This window comes from Rattus rattus, chromosome 2 (assembly GCF_011064425.1).
Source record: "Rattus rattus isolate New Zealand chromosome 2, Rrattus_CSIRO_v1, whole genome shotgun sequence".
Lineage (NCBI taxonomy): Eukaryota > Metazoa > Chordata > Mammalia > Rodentia > Muridae > Rattus > Rattus rattus.
Genome location: NC_046155.1, coordinates 61,463,206 through 61,489,100, shown reverse-complemented (window position 1 = coordinate 61,489,100; position 25,895 = coordinate 61,463,206). Strand labels below are relative to the sequence as shown.

Genomic DNA, 25,895 nt, shown 5'->3' with positions numbered 1-25,895 from the left:
TCTTGTTCCCCTTTCAAAGAAGGAGTGAAGCATTCACATTTTGATCATCCGTCTTTAGTTTCATTTGTTCTAGGCATCTAGGGTAATTCAAGCATTTGGGCTAATAGCCACTTATCAATGAGTGCATACCATGTGTGTCTTTCTGTGATCGGGTTAGCTCACTCAGGATGATATTTTCCAGTTCCAACCATTTGCCTACGAATTTCATAAAGTCGTTGTTTTTGATAGCTGAGTAATATTCCATTGTGTAGATGTACCACATTTTCTGTATCCATTCCTCTTTTGAAGGGCATCTGGGTTCTTTCCAGCTTCTGGCTATTATAAATAAGGCTGCGATGAACATAGTGGAGGATGTGTCTTTTTTATATGTTGGGGCATCTTTTGGGTATATGTCCAAGAGAGGTATAGCTGGATCCTCAGGCAGTTCAATGTCCAATTTTCTGAGGAACCTCCAGACTGATTTCCAGAATGGTTGTACCAGTCTGCAATCCCACCAACAATGGAGGAGTGTTCTTCTTTCTCCCCATCCTCGACAGCATTCGCTGTCACCTGAATTTTATCTTAGCCATTCTCACTGGTGAGGTGAAATCTCAGGGTTGTTTTGATTTGCATTTCCCTTATGACTAAAGATGTTGAACATTTCTTTAGGTGTTTCTCAGCCATTCGGCATTCCTCAGCTGTGAATTCTTTGTTTAGCTCTGAACCCCATTTTTAATAGGGTTATTTGTCTCCTAATGGTCTAACTTCTTGAGTTCTTTGTATATTTTGGATATAAGGCCTCTATCTGTTGTAGGATTGGTAAAGATCTTTTCCCAATCTGTTGGTTGCCGTTTTGTCCTAACCACAGTGTCCTTTGCCTTACAGAAGCTTTGCAGTTTTATGAGATCCCATTTGTCGATTCTTGATCTTAGAGCATAAGCCATTGGTGTTTTGTTCAGGATATTTTTTCCAGTGCCCATGTGTTCCAGATGCTTTCCTAGTTTTTCTTCTATTAGTTTGAGTGTATGTGGTTTGATGTGGAGGTCCTTGATCCACTTGGACTTAAGCTTTGTACAGGTTGATAAGCATGGATCGATCTGCATTCTTCTACATGCTGACCTCCAGTTGAACCAGCACCATTTGCTGAAAATGCTATCTTTTTTCCATTGGATGGATTTGGCTCCTTTGTCAAAAATCAAGTGACCATAGGTGTGTGGGTTCATTTCTGGGTCTTCAATTCTATTCCATTGGTCTATCTGTCTGTCTCTGTACCAATACCATGCAGTTTTATCCCTATTGCTCTGTAATACTGCTTGAGTTCAGGGATAGTGATTCCCCTGAAGTCCTTTTATTGTTGAGGATAGTTTTAGCTATCCTGGGTTTTGTTATTCAGATGAATTTGCAAATTGTTCTGTCTAACTCTTTGAAGAATTGGATTGGTATTTTGATGGGGATTGCACTGAATCTGTAGATCGTTTTCGGTAGAATGGCCACATTTACTGTATTAATCCTGCCAATCCATGAGCATGGGAGATCTTTCCATCTTCTGAGGTCTTCTTCAATTTCTTTCTTCAGAGTCTTGAAGTTCTTATTGTACAGATCTTTTACTTGCTTGGTTAAAAGTCACAGAGTACTTTATATTATTTGGGACTATTATGAAGGGTGTCCTTTCCCTAATTTCTTTCTCGGCTTGTTTCTCTTTTGTGTAGAGGAAGGCTACTGATTTGTTTGAGTTAATTTTATACCCAGCCACTTTGCTGAAGTTGTTTATCAGCTTTAGTAGTTCTCTGGTGGAACTTTTGGGATCACTTAAATATACTATCATATCATCTGCAAATAGTGATATTTTGACTTCTTCTTTTCCAATCTGTATCCCCTTGACCTCCTTTTGTTGTCTGATTGCTCTGGCTAGAACTTCAAGAACTATATTGAATAAGTAGGGAGAGAGTAGGCAGCCTTGTCTAGTCCCTGATTTTAGTGGGATTGCTTCAAGTTTCTCTCCATTTAGTTTAATGTTAGCGACTGGTTTGCTGTATATGGCTTTTACTATGTTTAGGTATGGGCCTTGAATTGCTATTCTTTCCAGGACTTTTATCATGAAGGGGGGTTGAATTTTGTCAAATGCTTTCTCAGCATCTAATGAAATGATCATGTGGTTTTGTTCTTTCAGTTTGTTTATATAATGGATCACGTTGATGGTTTTCCATATATTAAACCATCCCTGCATGCCTGGGATGAAGCCTACTTGATCATGGTGGATGATTGTTTTGATGTGCTCTTGGATTTGGTTTGCCAGAATTTTATTGAGTACTTTTGTGTCGATATTCATAAGGGAAATTGGTCTGAAGTTCTCTTTCTTTGTTGGGTCTTTATTGTGGTTTAGGTATAAGAGTAATTGTGGCTTAACCCGTAGAAGGAATTGGTAGTGCTCCATCTGTTTCAATTTTGTGGAATAGTTTGGATAGTACTGGTATGAGGTCTTCTATGAACGTGTGACAGAATTCTGCATAAAACCCATCTGGACCTGGGCTCTTTTTCATTGGGAGACCTTTATTGACCGCTTCTATTTCTTTAGGAATTTTGGGGCTGTTTAACTGGTTTATCTGTTCCTGATTTAACTTGGGTACCTGGTACCTGTCTAGGAAATTGTCCATTTCCTGCAGATATTCAAATTTTGTTGAATATAGGCTTTTGTAGTAGGATCTGATGATTTTTTGAATTTCCTCTGCTTCTGTAGTTGTCTCCCTTTTCATTTCTGATTATGTTAATTTGGACACATTCTCTGTGTCCTTTCGTTAGTCTGGCTAAGGGTTTATCTATCTTGTTGATTTTCTCAAAGAACCAACTTTTGGTTCTGTTGATTCTTTCTATGGTCCTTTTTGTTTCTACTTGGTTGATTTCAGCTCTGAGTTTGATTATTTCCTGCCTTCTACTCCTCCTGGGTGTATTTGTTTCTTTTTGTTCTAGAGATTTTAGGTGTGCTGTCAAGATGTTGACATATGCTCTCTCTTGTTTCTTTCTGCAGGCACTCAGAGCTATGAGTTTTCCTCTTAGCACAGCTTTCATTGTGTCCCATAAGTTTGGGTATGTTGTACCTTCATTTTCATTAAATTCTAAGAAGTTTTTCATTTCTTTCTTGACCAGGTCATCATTGAGTAGAGTATTGTTCAACTTCCATGTATATACTTATTAGCTTTATCATTCAATTTTGTCCCTTTACGTCAAATTGACTAGAATGATCAAATGTTATTGAAGCTCTTATCTTATCTTAATGTGCTCTAGGAATTGCTCAGATCTTGAGTTGTTCTACAAGTGTTGCATTTGTTGATCTGTTAATTGGGTGACATTTTGGGAGAGATTGAGAATGTGTATATTGACAGAGTTCAAGGACATTGGAGGGTTTGGAACATAAGGCCAGAGATCATTTGGTTTTGAGGAGTTTGGATTATATTTCAGCTCCTTTTGGTTCCTGTAATGACTGCTTCTGAATGGGTTACTTTCTGCAGTGTCCGTGACTCCAAGAGATGGTTCACCCCTGCTGGGAGTCTTCTGGCTACGCAGGCAAGCCAATCTGCTGCTAAGGGCTCATGCCACAGAACATGGTGGACTTCAAGTCATGTACACTGCTGCTGATATTCACCCCCGCAGTCTCCACACACTTTGTCCTCAAGGGAATATTTGAAAGTGCAGTGAAAAGTTGCATCCATTCAGGTTCAATCTCAATTATGATTTACTACAGTGACTATGCACTCCTGAGGCAATGCATGAGAGTGTTCCATACTTTTTGTCCCCACTAGTGATGAAGTAACTGATCAGTGTTTGTGTATTGATAGTACTATGCCACAACAAGATGATGTAATGATGTAACGATAAAATGAGATGAAGGAAACTCATAGACTATGCTTAGGACCAGTTTGTTAAAAAGAAATATATCTTCCTACAGGGTTCAAGGGTGCATGACTCTCAACCAAGCTGCCTTGAGGGCATCCTCAGAGAAGCAGTCACAACAGGGGCTGGGTTCAGTGTCCTAGAGCTGTGCGCATGTCTTCAGGCCTTAGGTTCTTGGTGTCTCAACTTGGGGACCATGGCCCACAGGGACTCCTGTTTACCTCACTTTGGGTAATTGCTCTCTGAGGACCACTCCCTAGCAATCTCATTGTCCACCCCATGGGGCAGATCTCACTTTAAGGTCAATAACAAACAAAAGAGACACAGGGCTCTAACTTTGTGACTGTACTGTACATTCTCCATGACATGTAGACATCTTGGGCTTAGATGGGCATCCCAGGACAGCTTCTCCTTAAAGGTGAGTTGCCCTTCCTCTCTCTATTCACTTCTTCCTTTTGGATACCCATCTTCTCCCTCCTCTCTGTCTCCGTCTCTGTCTCTGTCTCTGTCTCTCTCTCTCTGTCTGTCTTCTGTGAGGGAGGGATGATTCTCAAAAGAGATTTGGTTTTATTCTTATCTATTTCAGTATATAAAAATGAAAAAAAAACACTTTGATTCATAGCTTCAGTTTAAGTTTTTAAATACATGGCTCTATAGGCCTGTTTTTATGACATATCTGGGCAGTTGATCCATGTGAATAGAAATCTTGCCCTCCAGCTTGGCTCAGAGGCAGATCTGGATCTCTAGAGAAGCATGATTGATTCCTGTGAATTTGGTACAGTGTTCAGAGCTCAGAGCTTGTGGTCTGAAGAGTTAGAGGCAGATGAGTTCTAAGGCTGAGATGTAGACAGAGAGAATTTGGAAGTTCAGTTGTGAAGCCCTGCCTTCTGTATGAGGCCCTTGGGTATCTGCAGGGAATGCTGACAGATCCATTTTTGCTTTTGTGGAGACAAGGATGGGTCCTGAAGGCTCTATACGTAACTTAACTCTCAGTGGGAGGAGATGAGACTATCAAAAGCTCAGGCCTTGCTCTCATGTTCACACTGTAGGACAAAGGCCTTTATCTGTGCACTCACAGGGGAAGAATGTCTTCCTTGTTCAGCACATACTCTGTAAGTTCTTTATTCTCATATATTCAACATCTCACTCATGGAGTCTCCAGGATGCTCACTCCCATCAGACCACAGAAGTGAGCAGAGTTCTTTCTCTGCATGCTGATCGGTCCACATTCTCTGCCTGAGAGGCACATATGCTTGGATAGTCCTGGATGATTAGAGATATATATGTGTATCAGGTGAAGGGAAGACAAACTTGAAGCTCGGTAGGAATGATAGCCTAGACATTTGGTGTCTGGCTTGATGCTGGGTCCATGTCTTTCATGTTGTTTCCAGCCTTGGCAGAGCCTGATATTTCCTCCCTCAGGTAGAAGCCTTCTCAGGGAAGTGAGAGATACTTGTTGGCCTCACTGGGTTTATCATACACAGGGAGTGACTTAGAGTGATAATGTAGAAATAGACAATTGTAGTGTTTACAAAAGTGATATATTCATTCCACAAAGAGCCAGGGCCATCTGTACCATCTGCATGCTATTCTGTAACAGCTCCATGTTCTAAACCCATACAGACCCCCAAGAATACTCCCTAGAACTGTTTTTCTGCCTGACTCTGAGAAGCCTGGCCTACCTATTGATAAGGCTGATCCTTTCTAGGTACAAATTTTTTTTCCTGGTAAATGATTTCCCCTTGGTACACCTTAACAGGCCATCATACATGGTTAGAGAAGCTCTAGTTCTCAGGGTACCATAGGACATGTTCCATGTTAAAGCAAATAGAGGCTGTAGAAGGTAATGCCCATTATTGGCAGGGGTGTCCTCTTTTCTGGGTCCTTTGTGTGCAGAGTGAAGAGTTCATGCTCACACTGTCACACTATGTTGATAGATGATATCATCATTCTTACAGCAACAGTGCCCATGACAAGCACTCCTACTCACAGCTGGCTGGATCCTGTGTGAAATGATGGCTACCCAACACCCTGTGTCTTCTTGATCATCCTCAGCTGTGTAACAGCCAGTATCCCCTAGGACTCACTCTAAATGGCAATAAACAACTATACAACTGTGGTAGAGTTTGTCCTGCAGGGACTCTCTGGGGATCCTGAGCTTGAGGCTCTCTTCTTGGTCTTTTTCTTGCTTCTTTACATCCTGGCTCTTGCAGGAAACACCCTCATCATCATAGCTATCAGCCTCAACCCAAGTCTTCACACTCCCATGTATTTCTTCCTTGCAAACCTGGCTTTTTTGGACATTGTCTGCACATCCACTGTTCTTCCCAAGCTTCTGGATGGTCTGGTATGTAAAAGCAGCCACATCTCTTATAAGGGATGCATGACCCAACTCTTCTTCCTGACCTGGTTTCTAGGGGCTGAGCTGCTGCTGCTCACTGCCATGGCCTATGACCGCTATGTGGCCATCTGCCGCCCACTTCACTACAGCATGCTGATGAGCTGGCCCATCTGTGTCCTGCTGGCTGGCAGTGTGTGGGTGATCAGTGCAGCCAGCACATCTGTGCACACTGGCCTGATGGCACAACTCAATTTCTGCGGCCCCAACCAAATTCGTCACTTTCTATGTGAAGTTCCAACACTGCTGCTTCTGTCTTGCAGCCCAACCACCCTCAACAACATCATGATTGTCATCGCAGATGTTTATTTTGGTGTGGTCAACTTTCTGTTGACTATGATATCCTACAGCTTCATCATTGCCAGTATCTTGCGCATCCGCTCCACAGAGGGCAAGAAGCGTGCCTTCTCCACCTGCTCTGCCCACCTGGTGGTGGTCATCCTGTACTACTCCACTGTCATCTACACCTATTTGCAGCCTGGTTCTGGATCCTCCTTGGAGAATGGCAAGGTGGTTGCCTTATTGTACACAGCAGTCAGCCCTACCCTGAACCCTGTCATTTATTCTCTGAGGAACAAGGATGTCAAAGTAGCCCTCAGAAAGTTATTTGTGTATGTCCATTGAGGAGTCAGAAGGCACCAACGTGACTAGATCCAGCTGTTGATGAAGTAGTTGGAATGCATGACTGAGAATCTGATGTCAAGGCAGAGATCAGGAAGGTAATTTATGTGATAGATGTCCATATAGTGTGCTTTCCTTGGAGGAGCCACTGGCCATTTCCTTTTGGAAGTGTGGCCATCTAGGTTTGAGGCAGACTGTGTGTTTATATACTGGATAGCTATCTCTGATTGAGAATTTTTTGGTATCATGCATTGGAGAAAATTACCCATACCCCAATATTCGATGAATTCCTTTTAGCTTGGATTGAGAACTGTGTCCGGTGGCACCATGGTCCTTACACCTCTGAGAGGAGAGAGAATAACCAATATGATTCTCATAGCAGCAATGCCTAGGGAGGTATGGGTTGACTCACCTGTTCCTCTCCAGTTGGGATGCTTTGCCATCATAGTGGAGGATGCCATCCCTTTCTTGGTTTGAACAGAAGCTTCAGCCTCATGAGTAGGAGGTCAGTCTCCCTCTGGCCTCTGAATGCCACAGCATCCTCCTAGACTCTCTTCCCTCCTCCACACAGTTTCCTCTAGGCTATGATAAACCCTGTGTTGTTTGATGCTGTTGCCAGCAACCTCCAAATGCACACCTGCATCTGTGATTCTTCACCTCTGAATCTGCTGGTGTAGCTGCTTTTTGAAGACCTTGATTTTTTTGCTTGTTCCAAAACACTTGTTAGAGTCTATTGTTTTGACCAACTCTGTGCCACGTCATTATTGTTTTCTCTCCTCAAGGGCCTACTCATGATACTTGGAAGCCTCTGTGAATGACCGAATACCCTCCACTCAGACTACAAGCACATAACCGTACCTGTCAATGCCATAGCATTCATGTTCATCAGAGATCAGGCTACAGAAACCAGCTCTTTTTCTACTAAGGGGGCTGTTAGAAGTTAATGTAGGTTGTGAAGCTTGGCAGCAAGCACCTTTATCTGTGGAGACATCTCAGGGACCCTACGTATGTGGCCTTGAGATGTGTTTTCTACCCTGTATCCAGGGTTTAATGTCCACAGTGCCTTACTGAAAGAGTGCAAGCAGAGTGGATTGGATAGGATTTAGTCAGAGAGCTTGTCTCTACTGCTCTTCTTTTGAATTTGTGGTCTATATCCACTTCCTAATTTATTTATCTATGTGCCCTTCTATTTCACTCTTCTCAAAACAAGCTGCAAACATTAATTCACTCTCCCTTAAATAGTTCCACATGCATATCAGAGGCAATCATTTGTTTATAGATTTTTCTGGCCTGGGATTCTTAAGGAAAAAAATTCAGACAGTGAAATGTGTGAGTCAGAATATCATTTCCTGAGTTTTGGCAAATTTGCACAGCTATGAAATGCAAGTCTCCACAGAGAGTGGAGATAGTAGTTTTTAATGTTTTTATCCAGGGCTGTTATTGGGTCTGAGGTCACCAGTGCCATTTCTGGTAATCATTGCTGTCCTGATATTTCAGCTGCAGGTCAGTTTTGTGTGTTATAGAACTTTGTACACAAGGCATCATGCAACTCACATTCTGACATGTGTCCTCTTTCATAGCACAGTGGTTTTTATTTTCAAATTTTATTTATATGTATGAATGTTTTGACTGGGTGTATGTATGCACACCACAAGCATCCCTGGTGCCCTTGGACAGGAGATTGTATTGGATCCCCTGGAATGAAGTGACAGATGGCTCTAATCCAACCGATGGTTGTGGGACTAGAACCCAATCCATCTGCATGAGCAGTGTGTCATAGGATTGTGGGCCCACATCTGCTCCATCATAGGGCACGGCCACTTGGGGAAGTGGGACATGGGGAGTTTGAGTGCACTTATATAGGATGGGGTTTGAGCAGTATGAAGGTGCCGAGACACCACCTGGGGGTGTGAAAGTACACTCTGCGATGTGGGAAAGCTGGAGCTGGCTCAACAGTTCCTTAGCCTACAATGAAGTCGGGACTATGGGGTAATTAGGCTCTTGAACATCCATGTGTCACTGGGGGTCGAGGAAGAGCTGAGAATAAAGTGGGGGCCCATGGGATGGGTTTAGCCCAGGGAGGAGTTATCGGGGACGAGAGCTCTGGCTGGTCACACTGGGTCGAGTCCTTGGCTTGATGGAACTTTGCTTGGTGACAATTGTGGCTGGCAATGTAGAGAAGCCTTCTACCAGAGGCTAGGCTGTGGCTCTGTAGGAAAAGGCCTTCTCCATGGCTCCCCATGGTGGACCTGGATGAAAAGAGGCAGACCATGGTTCCAAACAGTTGATTATTAACATGGTGAAAAATGTATGTACAAAACCATATCCCATTTCTCAGGGTGGGACTGAGATTAAATACCTTTTGCAGGGAGGAAAGTCTGGGTAGGGAAACTTATTGGCACACTCTCTGCACCTCTAGGTAACTCATTAGCATGGAGAACTCTGTTTTAAGCCTACTTGACTCTGGCCATTTCTCTTTTCCTATTGTCTTGGTCTGAGATGTTAGGGATGCCTCATCTACTGTGGAAGGGATCAGGTGGTGCCCATATGTGACTGATGGCCTCAAATCTATGGGGGGTCTATGGCTATGTGACAGGGGCCTTGTGCTGGGAGCAGGCTAAGGTCCTATTGTCCTTCAGGGTCTCTGTGGCTGACCTCTCATGGTCCAAACCCTGCAATAAGTGTTCCTTACTGCTGAAGCATCTTTCCAGCTACAGAACAGTATTTTAAAGATTCATTCCAGTTCTCATGTCCGTGTAACAAGTACTTTGCTCTTTTTTATTTTAGTGAGCGCTGTTCTAAGGCTGCAGCACACTTTATTATCCAGCTTCCATACATAATTGTATAAATCCTCTTCTGGGCTTTTCTTTCCTCCTAGTGACTGTGAATGGCTTTGTGGGGTCTCAGGGTGTGGTTCACTGAGTTTTGTAGCAAAATTTTTATTGGGGTTTTACTCTTCACCCTCAGCAACAGTGAATGGGGTTTCTGCTGGTATTTACCACCACCTACAGCCATTGACAGAAAGAGACTCAGAACTGAAGCCTAAGCATCCCTAACTCCTGCTCAGCTCCTGAGAGACTCCCTGCTGCTCCTGGAGTGACTCTGACATTGGGGATGGCCTGCACTGCTTTCTTTACTGCAGAGGAGCAGCCCTACCAACTACCCCAACTACTGCTTCACACATTGTTCTGCCCCCATGCTCATTAACACCCCTGCTGATTTATTTGTTGTGTGGCTTAGGAAGGCAGTACTTAAATTCTAAATATTTAGGCATTTCCCAGCTGGCACTGTTATTGATTGCAAAGAGTCATGGATTTGGCTTGGTCCACCTTCTTTGGAGTCTGTTGCTCCTGGAGAACCATGTGCCTTTCAGTTCCTGAGAAACTGAGGCATTTCCACAGGCAGTGAAGCATTCAGACTCTGTCCCTAAAAGTCTCAACAGGACAATTACTGTGAGACATTAATGTTGTATACTCTGTATAGCTTGCAAACAGTGTATCCTGACAACTACAATTATATTCTTCCTGACAACTGCCGTTATACTCTGTTCCTTATAGGGGTATACAAAATCTGATTGTTTGTAGTAAACTTGTCTCATCCTCAGTCTTTCTGAGACCCCTCCATCCTTGTCTCGTTTTTATATGTCACTCATATCTCATATCAGGGTATCCTGGCTCAGTATATAAGTGCTGGTGCTTACAATTGGCTTTAATTCTGCAACTCTCTCTCTCTCTCTCTCTCTCTCTCTCTATATATATATATATATATATATATTATATATATATATTATCACTTATACCCTTTTAATTGTGTTGAGACTTATTTTATGGCCGAGCATGGGGTAAAAGTTCATAGAGACCTCTTTTTTTTTCTTTTTTTTTTTTTCCGGAGCTGGGGATCAAACCCTGGGCCTTGTGCTTGCTAGGCAAGCGCTCTACCACTGAGCTAAATCCCCAACCCCCTAATAGAGACCTCATAATGTCCCTGTGTCCTGTCATTGTGTGTGGCCCTCATGCACTACTCTGGAGGTTGAAAGTCCTTGCTGTTGTCTCTCTTCTTGTTCTGTTCATTACTGAGAGGATTGAGATAGCCAACTGTAATGAACCAATTTACTTTGTCTTGTACTTAAATCAGTTTCTTTTCCTGTGTCTAATAGTTCTGTTGCTTGCGGCAGACATGTTTTAGGTTCTTCTGTCACACTCACTATTTCTCATCAAGAAATAACTTCCAAACATGCTACGAACTTCTGCTCTGAGATTAACAATACTTGATATTAAAGCAGTTATTTGCTCTAGTTTTCCTTCAACTGTTAGTGTGGTATATTTTTTCATTATTTTACTTCCAGCCTAATTTATTTCTATATTTTAAGTATATATTTCTGTAGGCAACATATAGTCTGATTATGCTTCATTCTGCAACGTGAAAAATATGCAATAGTTGATTGAGATATTCTGACTGTATTTACTGTGGTCATTTCATTTATAAAGGTAACTTTGTTGTGTATAGAAGCCTGAGTGATTTTTTTCAGTATTCAAAAGTTGCTGCTGTTTTTTCATGGTAAGAAACCTGTCTTTCTTTTTCTGTACCTGACATGTATTATAATAGCCTCTTTTTGAAATTTTGTATTCTTTATGAGTTCACATCATGCGTCCCAGTCTGACTCATGTCCCCATCCCTTAGTAACCACCTTCTGTCCTTGCACTCTCCCTTCCCCTCAGTAGGAAAAAAAGACAAAAAAAATCTTACTATGGAAACTTCAGTATGTCACAGCATATCACACAGTATACTCTTTTGCTCAAATATCTTTATTTGTAAATGTTCATTGCAATGAGTCATTGATCTGGTTGAGGCCTCTGCCTTCCACCAATACTGGGTCCTCACTGGGATATCCTGTTGTTGCCCTGTGTAATGGATCTGTAGGACCAAAAGATTTACATGCTCTAGCAGTTTATAGATGGGGTAAGTGTTGGGTGGGGCAACTCAAATCCCTGGATCTGGGCCTGAGTAGCAGCTGAGTTGGGCTTTCCCTCACCTATATTACCAAGACAAGTTCTCCAGAACCATCTTCCCTGGCTCACTCAGGAAGGGGTGGGATCATTTATCCTGCTTTCATGATCTCAGAACCAGCTGTCTTGCCTGTCAGAGGGGGCAAGATGCCAGGGATTGGGAGGGCATCTTTCTCTCTCCAATACCAACTCACAGCAGACATCATAGGCATAGGAAGCTCTCTCATGTTTGTGTACTTGGGGCTAGTTCATTTGTACCCCAGCCAGCAGGGCTACCTCTACTGTGCTGCCCAGGCAAAGTTGGGAAAGGAGAAGGGGGACTGAACTCTGGAGTACTGCAGCCAGTAGAGGATGGGCCAGGTTTACATGGCCCTTGGACATGAATATGGTTCTAGGCACCATCCCAGATTAGGGACATCCCCATGGCCTTAGGTGGTAACATGGGTCACTGATATCAATATAGACCCTGTGCTCCTGCATGGCCAGAGACCCAGACATGCACTTCACCATGGCCTCAGGTGGCAGGGCAGATGACACACATCAGACTCTTCCTCACTACTCTCTTATCTCCAGTTACATCTGTCCTCATCGTGCTCAAACTGTTCTGTTTCTCTTTCCCATCTCTTCACTACATATCCATTGTGAGTGGGTCTCTGGGTGTCTTCCTGCAGTGATACAATCTTTTTTTTAAATCTTTATTAACTTGAGTATTTCTTATTTACATTTCGATTTGTTATTCCCCTTCGGTTTCGAGCCAACATCCCCCTAGTCCCTCCCACTTCCTCCTATATGGGCTTCCCCCTTCCATCCTCCCCCATTACCACCTCCCCCAACAAGCAGTGAAACAATCTTAAGAGGATCTGTTCCTTGACTCCAGTGGTGTTACTCAGTATATACGATACCCCATGTTGAGTATAAACCAGGCCTGATTGTTTTAGCTTCTGTGAACAGTCAATTTGAGTGCATTGAAGGCATATGGTGGTAGACTGGACTGAATATATGCTACCGGAGATGTGACATAATAGGAGAGACTGTTAAAGCATCATCTACCCATTCCAAATTCTCAAGAGGGTGGCAGACCAAAGAAAGATTCTGTCAAGGCTAGCTTGGTGAATGAATGCTTTTATGGGTAGCTGCATTAATCAAAAGTCCCACACCTAGTTAATTTTGTTATTTATACATGTTAACATCTCTAAGATTTGTATAGATAGTCAGAAAAGACTGGTGATTGAATTTCCAGGAGGGCACCCTTTGACCTTTTCCAGTGAAGAGTGAAGAATGTCAGCCCCATTACTGTTACCACAGATCTAGCTTCATGCTCTATCACTCTGCTCAGTTCATTGCCATTGCTGTAGGCCAAACTCTCAATGGGTCATTGCAGCCACTGTGCTTCAGGGTGGCAATAGATGTGTCAAGCTATACAAGAGAAGGCTATATTACTTTCTCTCACATATCATCTCCCATTACAGCAATTGTGATGGGATTCAGAGGCTAAGTAATGGCCTTTACAATTTCATGGGGTTAGGTAAGGATTGTTTTGAAGAAGCAAAGGATATTCTAAATACATAAAATGTTCTCATGGAGGTTATAGGGAGTGTGGGAGTATTACTATTCAACAGGTTATAAAGTGTATGAAAGGTTTGATGCCTCCTGTATGTGCAGGAATGGGCTAATTTTCTCCACTGATGAAATCATAAACAGCAGGGAAAATGTGATACTGGAAATACTGGGGAGTCCACGTGGAGCCATAAAATAATTTAGGGAAAGTAGGAGTCCCTCTTTTGTTCTAAATATTATTAATACATTAACTTAAGAAACAATTCACTACCTTCAGCTGGAAAATTCATATGTAAAAGTCAGGAAAATTTCCTGGTTTACAGCCACCATAAAAGTCTAGATTTGGGGGTTGGGGATTTAGTTCAGTGGTAGAGCGCTTGCCTAGCAAGCGCAAGGCCCTGGGTTCGGTCCCCAGCTCCGAAAAAAAGTCTAGATTTGGCTCTGTAACCAAATCCCCTGGGAGAGAGAGCTGGACTCTCAGAAGTGTGGACAATCCTGAGAGCTCAGAGGAGACCACCACTTCTGATCATATTCCTGGCCCCAGAGGAACCCACCTAGAGCCCTCTAGACACAGGAACCTAAGAGCAGTCAGGGACAGGATCATTCTGGTCTCTGTCTGTGCCCAGAGCTGAAAGTCAGTCACCAGGAGTGATGACAAACCTGAGAGCAGAGATAAGACCACCATTTCTGCTCTGAGGGACCTGCCTGGAACCCTCAGTGCACAGAAATGCAGGAGCACTCAGAGGCAGGATCCTTCCAGTTTTTGCCTGTGCTCAGAACTGACCTGGACCCAGAGCTCTCTGTACCCAGATTCTGCTGGGAGAAAGCCAGTCTCCAGGAGTGGTGACACATGGGCTTAGAGGAGGGTCAAGCCACTTTCAGAGACAGCAAGATCAGCTAACATCAGAGACAACCTGATGGTGAGAGACAAGCACAGGAAACTAAGCAACAGAAACCAAGACTAATTGGCATCATCAGAGCCAAGTTCTACCACCAAAGCAAATACTGGATATCCAAACACACTGGAAAAGCAAGATTTGGATTTAATCTCACATCTCATGATGATGATAGAGGACTTTAAGAAGGACATAAATAACTCCCTTATAGAATACAGGACAACACAGGTAAACAAGTAGAAGTTCTTAAAGAGGAAACACAAAAATCCATTTAATAATTACAGGAAAACACAAGCAAACAGATGAAGGAATTGAACAAAGCCATCCAGGATCTAAAAATGGAATTAGAAACAATAAAGAAATCACAAAAGCAGACCACCCGAGAGATAGAAAACCTAGGAAAGAGATCAGGAGTCATAGACGCAAGCATCACCAACAGAATACAAGAGATAATAGGAGAGAGAATCTCAGGGGCAGAAGATACCAGAGAAAACATTGACACAACTGTCAAAGAAAATGTAAAGTGCAAAAAGCTCCTAACCCAAAACATCCAGGAAATCACAGACATAATGAGAAGATCAAACCTAAGGATAATAGGTACAGAAGAGAGAGAAGATTCTCAAATTAAAGGGCCAGTAAATATCTTCAACAAAATTATAGAAGAAAACTTTCCTAACCTAAAGAAAGAGATGCCCATAAACATACAAGAAGCCTACAGAACTTCAGAGATTAGACCAGAAAAGACATTCCTCCCATCACATAATATATAAAACACCAAATGCACAAAACATAGAAAGAGTATTAAAAGCAATAAGAGATAAAGGCCCTATAATAATTACACCAGGGCACTTGATCGACAGGTCCCCCCCAGTCCAGACACCGCCTGGACCTGAAGGGAATCGGTCAACAGTTCTCTGCACCCAAATCCCATGGGAGGGAGAGGTAAACCTTCAAAGGGCAGACACGCCTGGGAGGCCAGAAGAGACTACACTCTGCCCACATTTCTGACTCCAGAGGAAAACACCTAACGCCATCTGGGGACCCGGTACACGGGGGCTCCAGGAAAAGGCAGCGTAGGCCCTCCTGGTTGCCGCCCTCACGGACAGCTCAAGCATTTTGATTGTTGTTCCCCTTCCCGGTTTCTGGACCAACATCCCCCTAACCCTCCTCCTCCCATTCTATATGGATGGTCCCCTCCCCACCCTCCCCGCATCACCCCCCTCCGCCCAACAATCGCGTTCACTGGGGTTCAGTCTTAGCAGGACCAAGGCTTCCCCTTCCTGGTGCTCTTACTAGGCTATTCATTGCTACCTATGAGGTTGGGCCCAGGGTCAGTCCATGTATAGTCTTTGGGTAGTGGCTTAGTCTCTGGAAGCTCTGGTTAGTTGGCATTGTTGTTTATATGGGGTCTCGAGCCCCTTTAAGCTCTTCCAGTCCTTTCTCTGATTCCTTCAATGGGATCCCGTTCTCAGTTCAGTGGTTTGCTGCTGGCATTCGCCTATGTATTTGCTGTATTCTGCATGTGTCAATCAGGAGAGATCTACATCCGGTTCCTGTCGGCCTGCACTTCTTTGCTTCATCCATCTTATCTAATTGGGTGGCTGTATATGTATGGGCCACATGTGGGGCAGGCTCTGAATGAGTGTTCCTTCTGCCTCTGTTCTAAACTTTGCCTCCCTATTCCCTGCCAAGGGTATTCTTGTTCTCCTTTTAAAGAAGGAGTGAAGCAGCTGTTCATGTGGGCCTGTGTCCTGAGACCACTGGGCAGGTCGCTTGAAGCAGAAAAGTTGGTCTTATCTGTGGTCCCGTGGCTCAAGTTTGCTTGTGGTGGGTTGCTTTTGAGCTCTCTGTGAGGGCGGCAACCAGGAGGGCCTGCGCTGTCTTTTCCGGGAGCCCCCGTGCAAGGTGTCCCATATGGTGTTAGGTGTTTTCCTCTGAATTCAGAAATGTGGGCAGAGTGTCCTGATATTGCATCTTTGTATCAACATATGACATTGTATTTGGAATTGAATTTTTGATCACAGACATAGGAGAAAGTCGAGCAGTTAGAATGCATGGCTAAAGTGCTTACATCACCAATGCAGCCTCTCCCTCACTGTGCTGGCCATGCCTCATTCATTTTGCAGAGTAGGGAGGGTCCTAGTGAGGCAATCCCAGGAGTGTTCCCAGATTCCTTTGGGAAATGGTTCATGGCTGTGACCAGAAAATTGTGATTAATCACAAAGATGACTGGACCACAGGCTGGAATCATGTGCACTGGCGCACAAAATTCAATGTACATATGTTAATAGTGTGGAGAATGTAGAGTAGACAGAAACAGGGAAGGGCTGGAGGAAGATGGTAGACTAACACACCAGCCCTTATTCCTTCAAGCAGCTCAGTGAGATGTAATTGGGCCTCTGGATCTAAGAAGAAGACAGTGCATGAATCAGATTACTGAGGCAAGGGGTGTTTGTTGTCAAGGTCCAGCCCCAGCCTGGAGATGTGCCCTGGCCAGAGCCCAAGTGTCAGACAAGGTTTGTAGCTTGCTATGACCATAGAAGATCCAGCTAGCCATATTGCAACATAAAATGGTTCTTGTGCCTGAAGGCCACAGCAGTCATGTGACCTTTCTGGGGGAGAGAGCAGCTTCCTGGACCCAGACCAGCACTAGTCTAGCACAATTTGCTAAGGGCAGGCCACTTCAGGTCTGGGATGGGATGTTATTGTGGTTAGATGAAGTTTGTTTTTGCTCACTGAGTGAGGAAAGTGGACATGAAAGAGCCAAATTCTGACAGCTGCTCCAACCCAAGGACATTATCCACTTAGAGGAGATGAAACTGCATGGTGACCAGTGATAGTCAGTACCAGAGGACAGCAGACAGGGCTGGAGAAAGAGCTCTGACCTTGGCCTCTCAATTGTTTCTATCTGGAAAGAGGGGCTCTTTGAGATTGGAAAATTGTGGTTTTGGGAGTTAATTGGCTCAAGGCACAAAAGTCATCCCCTGATTGCTCGAGTGTTCCCTCTGTCCTCTGCTGCCACTGGTGATATTGGTAGACAGCAAGTCCCTGGGTAACAGGACAGACAAGCTGCTCTTGGGTCACCAGTCCTACAAGTGTGTATTGTGTTGTCTGAGAAGAGGCTTGGTCATCTCCCCAGCCAGTCCTGCTCAGTAAGCCACTGTGGTTCTGCCTAATTGGTCTCTCAGGGACTGGCTCCTCCCGGTGAGCACTTACCTCTTCTATAATAGAGGACACAAGGCTCCTGGTTCTCACACCAACAGCCTAACATCCCCTTTATATTTAGAGATGTCACACACACTTTTTAAATGTTTTTAATATAATCTGGTTCTAATGAAAGTTGATGTGTGTGTGTGTGTGTGTGTGTGTGTGTGAGAGAGAGAGAGAGAGATGAGAGAGAGAGAGAGAGAGAGAGAGAGAGATTTCTGGAGAGGACACCTGGGAAGTTTCTTGCTGTAGGCTTACCATGTGAGTTTCCTATTGATTGTACTTGTACATGCATTTGAGTATTAATGACCATGTTTTGGTAATAGGTATCAGTTATGAAATCATTTTAGCTGTCATTTTTGAGACAGATCTGAAAGTAACTGAAAAAAAAAACGAACTACTTGGATACATCATATCATAATGGCTTCTCAGATCTTACCTGTATCTTTTCTGTTTCTGCCTCTTTCTCTCAAGTTTTTTGTGTGTTCATTTTTTTCTTTATTGGCACCTCTATGTCTTGCTTTATATCTATGTTTACTACATATATATATGTATATATATATGTATATATATTTATTTATATGCCTCTCTCTCCCTCCCTCTCTCCCTTCCTCCCTCCCCAGCTTTGTGTGTGTGAGAGAAAAAATATTTTTGTCTCTCCCCATCTTTGCCTCACTGCCTTTATATCCCCATGTTTACGTCTCTTTCTAACTCTCTTTCCTCACCTCTTCTTTCTTTCCCTGTTACCCGTCTCAGTTTTCATGTTTAAATGTATAGCAAGCATCTCTTGTGCCAGGGAGCTCATTCCACAGGGTATGGGTCTGGTGTCATCTAGCCACCCGTACCATGACACAGCCTTGTAATAGTAAGATAAGTGTATCTACTTTCCAAACATTGCTAGAGGTAGGTATGAGAGTTGAGGTCTAAGCCCAAACCAGGAGATTGTGTGATATAATGCTGGCTATATATAGATACATGAAAAAATAATTTCTAAAGTGAATATAATCTAGTGAACTATCTAAAAAGGTAAACTCTGAGCTCCAGTGCAGTAGTTTATATGAGAGGCTACACAGTACCCTTCCTCACTGCTTGGAGGTTGGCACTTACACATTCAAGCATGCTCAGCCATAGAGTTTTGGCTCTGAGAAAATATGTGGCTGTGGCACACACATGGATGACTATCGTTTGTGTAGGTGAGTGCACCAGTCAGCCCCCCACTTGGGGAAGACCTTGGTGTTTTACATGGACAGTGAGAGTCATTTTGCCATCTTCCTTCTTCCTTCTCTGTTCTCACTCACTGTCTGAGAGCTCTTGAGTTTGAAAATGACCACATCTCTCCTGATGTCCATCCCGAGGACTATTCCTGGTCCTGCTCCATTCTCCTTGAAGTTTGTGGAAAGAACACTCCCAATGGAGAAAGTTCCTGCACCTCTAAGGTTTCTGAGTGGCCACATCAGTCTCCTAGAAGTACTGCATCTAGAATGAAGCCTGCAGCCTTGGCTGGCACAGAGCTCTATTCTTACCCCATGTAATATTGAGGTTTGGGTTCTAGGTGAGTCTCACCACATCTGAGTTGGGTCATTAGTACAAACTGGAGCATGTCTTTCATTTTCAGATACTATCAGAGCTTCCACAGAAAACCCACTGCCGTGAATCCTGAGTCCTCTCCAGCTTTATGATGAATGGGACACTGGTCACCGAGTTCTTCATCCTGGGATTCTCAGAAATGCCTCACTTTCGGGTACCACTTCTCCTTAGCTTCCTCTGCCTATACATGGCTGCAATCTCAGGAAACCTGCTCATTATGGTGACAATCAGTGCCAGCCCAGCCCTGCATACCCCTATGTACTTCTTCCTGGTCAACTTGGCCATGGTGGACATCCTCTGCACCTCCACCATCCTACCCAAGCTACTGGACAGCATGATGGCAGGGAGGAGCATCTCTTATGGGGGCTGCATGGCCCAGCTCTTCTTCTTCACATGGTCCCTGGGGGCAGAGCTTCTGCTCTTCTCAGCTATGGCCTATGACCGCTTCGTGGCCATCTGCTGTCCCCTGCACTACAGTGCTTGGATGGGCCCTAGGGTATGTGCATTCCTGGCTGGCCTTGTCTGGTCCATCAGCATAACTAACACCAGCGTGCACACAGGCCTGATGTTGCGTCTACCATTCTGCGGCTCCAATGTGATAGAACACTTCTTCTGTGAGATTCCCCCACTGTTGAAACTCTCCTGTGCTCCAACACAATTGAACGAGGCCATGGCCTTTGCTGCAGATGTGTTCCTGGCTGTAGGGAACTTCTCTGTGACAATCCTCTCCTATGGCTTTATTGTGGCCAGTATCCTGAGGATCCGTTCAGCTGAAGGCAAGCGACGTGCTTTTTCTACCTGCTCTGCACACCTCATTGTGGTCACCATGTACTACTCCACTGTCATCTATACCTACATTCGCCCTGCATCCAGCTACTCACTGAACAAGGATAAGGTGGTGTCCATCATCTACACCTCGGTGGCACCCACCTTGAACCCCCTCATCTACACTCTGAGAAACAAGGATGTCAAAGTTGCACTCCGGAGACTTCTATCCTGCTCCTGAGCTTTGCCAGCACCAGTGCCTTCAGACCTACAGGACTAGGAGATCACAGGTTTGGTAGAGGTATCTGTGCCTTTCCTGAGGACACATTCTGTTGAACCACAAGGGACAAGTATTCAACTGTTGCCCTTCATGGAGGAGAAGCCCTGAAGAAGTACTCGATACTTTGTAGGATCATGGATTATCTAGGAGGTTGTGGATTTTAGTGGTTAAATTCCTCAAAACATCGAATGTGGATGCAGCCTATTCCTAGCCCTTTCTGCTTACAGCAATCAAATGAGCCAGGGGTTTTGGGTAGATACTGCCTTATGCCTGTGATCACTTTTTACCCACAAATGTTACTCAGCCTTGGTTGTGACTGGCATGTAGGCAGGGTACCTGGGGGTTTAAAGGATTCTGGGAGTTTAGGACAATTGATATTATTATAAGTGAAATATCTGAAAATTTTTATTTCCTTTCACGTGAATTTTATATACCCCTGAAAGAGATTTTTCAGGAAGATGCTTGCTACGCTGTGGGCATTCTGTGGCAGTGTGTGGTAAGATAAGGCCTGCTTCTGCCTTCCATCCTGTCCAATATGAACCATCAATGTTTTGGAGCAGCTTCTCTGGCAAAACTGGCTCTCAGCCAGGAAGGTGTCAGCAGAATTTTGCTAGATGTTTCAGAGTTCTTGGTGCCAGGGCCTTTCCACTGTGAAGCAGCAGGGGTGCTGTGTGCTTGGGAGCATGTTGTTTAAGAGGATGTGGCCAGAAAAGGAACTGTGAGAGGGAACATAACTGTTGTCCTTCAGCAGCTATTGACTTTTTGAAACATTCAGAAATCTTTAATGGACGATCCAAACCCTCACTTCTGCTCTGGGCTGTCTTAAGTTCATGAGCTACACTATGATGATATTTTGACCACTTTGTCTCCTCCTGGTTGACTCTTGTTCCCTTCAATAATGCTTTTATTCTCCTTGCAATATTTGTTGAATTAACTAATAATTATTGTATTTAAAAATTAATTTTAATTTTACATATGTATAGTATTTTTATTATGTCCCCTTCTCCTTTCAATCCTTTCTATGACCTCTTCCTTTCAATTTCATGGCTTCTTTTTCTTTATTTAAGCTGCTTTTACATATACATGAATAAATATGCAAATAAAATATACTATGTTAATTTAGTATTATTCCTATTTATATGCATTTAGAGCTGACCACTTGGTACTAGACAACCAATTAGGGAGCTAGTCTATGGGGAAGACTCATTCTCTTTGTGTGAAGTCATTAATTGTCTATAGCCATTCAGCTAGCATCCATGCTAGCATGCTAACTGGAGTTGTCATTGTTCAAGTCTCTTTAAGTGACTATATTATTGAAGTTTCATGGATATAGCTTCCTCAACTTATGTTAATATTGCAGCAGACATCTTGTTCTTCTGGGTCATAATTTTTCCAGTTCTCTGATGTTCCTTAGGATTTAGACATGAAGGTTGAATTGAAGATAAATACATTAGGGCTAGGCAACTCACAGTCAGTTGATCTCAGTATTTTGATGAGTTGTGACTTTTTCTATTGGTCTCTGCTGCAAAAAGAATCTTCCTTGATGAGGAGTGGGAGCTACTGCTTGTATAAGGATAGTATGACAACTACTGTAAGAGATTGTATTGGTTTGGGAAAGTAGCATTCGTAGGTTCTTCTCTATGTCTGTGACCTGTCCAACAAGAGGTAGTTGGCTAGATTTATAGTACCAGGCATTTGTCCTCTGAGTAGACCTTAAGTCCAATTAGACATCTGTTAGTTATGACCCATATTTAAGTGCTACTGTTGTATCTTTAAGAATATCTTATTATGCTGTTACTTGCTGTGGTTCACATGTTTCACAGTGGCAAAGACCTTCTTTGCTTTTTTTCTTTGGCAGCCTCTATATCATCTGCAAAAAGAAGTTTCTCTGATGAGAGTTGAAGGATGCTCTAATCTATGCATATAAAACTAAGAACTTAGGGGGCAGTTTATTACTGTGTATATCTAGTAAAGTGATATTAGATTCTCCCCTAAGACAGGGTTTTGGTCCAATTGATGGTGTCAGCTATGAGTTTCATCCTGTAGAGTAGGTCTTAAATCCAATCCTAAAGTGACTGGTTACTCCTATAACGTTCGTGACATTTTTTTTTACCAGTGGATACCTTGCCTGGACATTCATTGTAATTCACAGGATTCACAGATAGGCAAGTCCTTTGATTACTTTTCTTTCCTAAGAGTACCATAGAACCTTCCAGCATCATGAAAGCTACCCAGTAGGAATAAAGTTTCTAGGTCAGTGCCATATTGATTTCTTCATGCCCAATTACTTAAGTATGTTGTATCTTTGGTAATAAGGTCCACCAAGTTCTGGATGATAAGCAAGAGCAATAATGATATCTTGTAGTATGAGAAGTTATATGACCCCATTGACCAGCAAATCAAAAAGAGGCTATTTATGCCTGGCACTGGCCTTTCAAACTTGAAATCCTATGGTATCTGGGAAAAGCATTGTCTCTCTACTATAGTAATTCCACCTGAGCATCTTTGATGTGTGTATATATCCATATTTTGGAAATTTCTGAAATAGTAAGTTTACATATGGCTTTTCACATGTCTTTAGTTTTAGATATCCCTGCACATTGTAGACTTAGATTTTTCAAAACTTATTTTAATTATGGTTCTTTAACTGCTTCAACCTCCCTTTTAGCCCACCAATTACCAGAGGTGGGGAAATAGAAAGGTTAATAGGAAATGAGGGTTGTGAACCTGTTTAGAAATAGTTCTTTGGGGAGATTCCAATCTTTGTTGTCAGCAGGCCAATCCACTAGCAAAACACCAAACACATCACTAGTGGCTGTCCAGTCTACTTGGCAAACACCAAACGCAAATCAGTAGCTTGATCCAGAAGTAATCATGAGGCTAAGCCAGTTGGCTGAGTCTGCAGAAGTGGCAAGAAGCAGCCAGAATAACACTGGACATTGATTGGTGTGTTTCTCACTACAAAGTCATGACAAAGATCGGTGAAGAAAGCAAGGTAAACCAATACAAGAGCACCCTCAGTGAAGACCAGCCTCAGAGAAGCCTAATGAAGACTAGTAAAGATTTGCAAGGTGAATCAATGCAAGAGGGTTGTCCACTCTCTGTTGGGTTATACTTATCCTCTTTCCAAACATCACATGTCCTCTCAAGCAACTGCTCCAGCAAAACATCACATGCTTTTCACCAGGGAGTTTCCAGAAAAACACTACATGTCTGTTCTCAGCAGAACATTCTTTCACATGTCTGCTTCAGCAAAATATCCTCTCAAAGACAGTTTCCAGAAAAACATCACAACCCAGCAGAGTCTTCTACAAAGCTGGAAATTCCCACTTCGCCCCATACTCCTTCTGCTACTTGGTCCTCTCATGTCTCATCCTGTATAAGCTTCCTTTTCCATTGTTTCCCCTCCTACTTCATATTATCTACATTCTTTCCTTTTCATGACATTGTTTGCGTGGCCTCTCTCTGATTCCCTGACTTTTTTTGAGTATTTCTATGCACACACACACACACACACACACACACACACACACACACACACACACACACACGAGGGGGGGCACATCATAATGACATATTTCTTTTTTTTTTTTTTTAAGTAACTTGGTATTTCTTATGGAACCTCCCCATTAGTCTAGTTCAGTTCATACTTCTCCTTCCACTGGTGCTCTTTAGGTCATACCTTGAGGTCAGGGGTCAGGGTCAGCCCATGTATAGTCTTTAGGTAGAGTCCTAGAGCTCTCTGGTTTGCATGTCTATCCTCTTCAGTTCATTCTCCTGATTCCTTCAAGGCGTCCCGTTCTCAGTTAAGCCTTTGTTTTTATTCTGGCTGTGTCTTAGGTTTAATATTTCATTGTATCTTGGGTAATTTGAGCTATTTGGCTAATATCCATAATAATATTTCATTGTATCTTGGGTAATTTGAGCTATTTGGCTAATATCCATTTATCAATGAATGTGCACCACGTCTGTTTCTCTGTGATTGAGTAACCTCACTCAGGATGAGATGCAACCCACACACCACAGGAAGCTCAAGAAGAAGGATAACCAAAATGTGGATGCTCCCACTCCTTCTTAAAAGTGGAAAAATCTCCATAGGAGGGGATATGGAAGCCAAGATTAGAGCAGCGACTCAAGGAATGGCCATTCAGAGCCTGACACACATGTGGCCAATATATATCCACCCCCTGAAACTAGATAAGATTGATGAAGCTAGAAAATGAATGCTGAAAGGGACCGGATATAGATCTCTCCTGAGAGACACATCCAGAGCATGTCCAATACAGAGGTCAATGCTAGCAGCAAACCACCGAACTGAGAATAGGACCCCCTTGGGGGGAATTAGAAGGAAGTATTGAAAGAGTTGAAGGAGTTTGTAACCCATAAAAACAACAATGCAACCAACCAGAGCTTCCAGGACTAAACCCCAAGAAAAGATATACATGGACTGACTCAGGGCCCAACACCATATGTAGCAGGAACACTTGTTGGGGTACCAGGGGAAGGAGGTCCCTTGGTCCTGCAAGGATTTGGACCCCAGTGCAGAGGAATATGGGGGGCAAAAAGGGGGATTATAAGGGGAATATCCATATGGTGGAGGGGGAGGGGAGGGAATGGGGGCTTATGGACAGGAAACCAGGAAGGGGAATAACGTTTGAAATGTAATTAAAGAAATATATCAAGACACTGCCTGGATCTGAAGGGACCCGGTCAACAGCTTCCTGCACCCAAATCCCATGGGAGGGAGAGCTAAACCTTCAGAGGGGCAGACATGCCTGGGAAGCCAGAAGAGACTACATTCTGCCCACATTTCTGACTTTAGAGGAAAACAGCTAATGCCATCTGGGACCCCTGTGCACTGGGACCTGAGAAAAGGTGTGGCAGGCCCTTCTGGTTTGCTGCCTTCATGGAGAGCTGAAACGCAGCCAACCAGGAGCAAGTTCAGGCCCAGGCCCAGAGGTAAGACCAACTTTTCTGCTCCAAGTGACCTACCTGGTGGACTCAGGACACACAGAGGCAAAATTCCTCTGAGGCTGGGAGACTTCCAGTTTTTAGCTAGAGACCAAACCTCACTGATCACAGCCCACAGCTCCCTGCTCCCAAACACTGTGGGAGAGAGAGCTCACCACCCAGAAAGGTGTGCACTCCTGAGAATGCAGGGTGGGAGAAACCGCCAATACTGCCCATCCTTGCCGACATCCCTGGCCCAAGAGGAAACTGTATAGGACCTCTGGCAGCCGTTTTGTCCTAACCATAGTGTCCTTTGCCTTACAGAAGCTTTGCAGTTTTATGAGATCCCATTTGTCGATTCTCGATCTTAGAGCATGAGCCATTGGTGTTTTGTTCAGGAAATTTTTTCCAGTGCCCATGTGTTCCAGATGCTTCCCTAGTTTTTCTTCTATTAGTATGAGTGCATCTGGTTTGATGTGGAGGTCCTTGATCCACTTGGCCTTAAGAAGTATAGGGTGATAAGCATGGATCGATCTGCATTTTCTACATATTGACCACCAGTTGAACCAGCACCATTTGCTGAAAAATGCTATCTTTTTTCCATTGGATGGTTTTGGCTCCTTTGTCAAAAATCAAGTGACCATAGGTGTGTGGGTTCATTTCTGGGTCTTCAATTCTATTCCATTGGTCTATCTGTCTGTCTCTGTACCCAATACCATGCAGTTTTTATCACTATTGCTCTGTAATACTGCTTGAGTTCA

The 25,895-nt window shown here is 43.5% G+C and overlaps 3 protein-coding genes across 3 annotated transcripts in view; all 3 read left to right on the top strand.

Moving 5' to 3' along the window:
• Positions 1-5,959: 5,959 nt before the first annotated feature.
• LOC116893857 (olfactory receptor 13A1-like) lies at positions 5,960-6,889 on the top strand. The gene has a single exon (XM_032895577.1). It carries the CDS (start codon positions 5,960-5,962, stop codon positions 6,887-6,889), a length of 930 nt encoding a protein of 309 aa, XP_032751468.1.
• Positions 6,890-19,227: 12,338 nt separating this feature from the next.
• Positions 19,228-20,145, top strand: LOC116893856 (olfactory receptor 13G1-like). The gene has a single exon (XM_032895575.1). It carries the CDS (start codon positions 19,228-19,230, stop codon positions 20,143-20,145), a length of 918 nt encoding a protein of 305 aa, XP_032751466.1.
• Positions 20,146-23,152: 3,007 nt separating this feature from the next.
• The window catches only part of LOC116893096 (phospholipase A and acyltransferase 5-like), a 6,560-nt gene continuing 3,817 nt past the window's right edge, over positions 23,153-25,895 (top strand). Inside the window, exon 1 of the mRNA XM_032895039.1 lies at positions 23,153-23,255. Coding sequence (XP_032750930.1) covers positions 23,153-23,255 — 103 coding nt within the window. The remainder of the gene's footprint in view (positions 23,256-25,895) is intronic.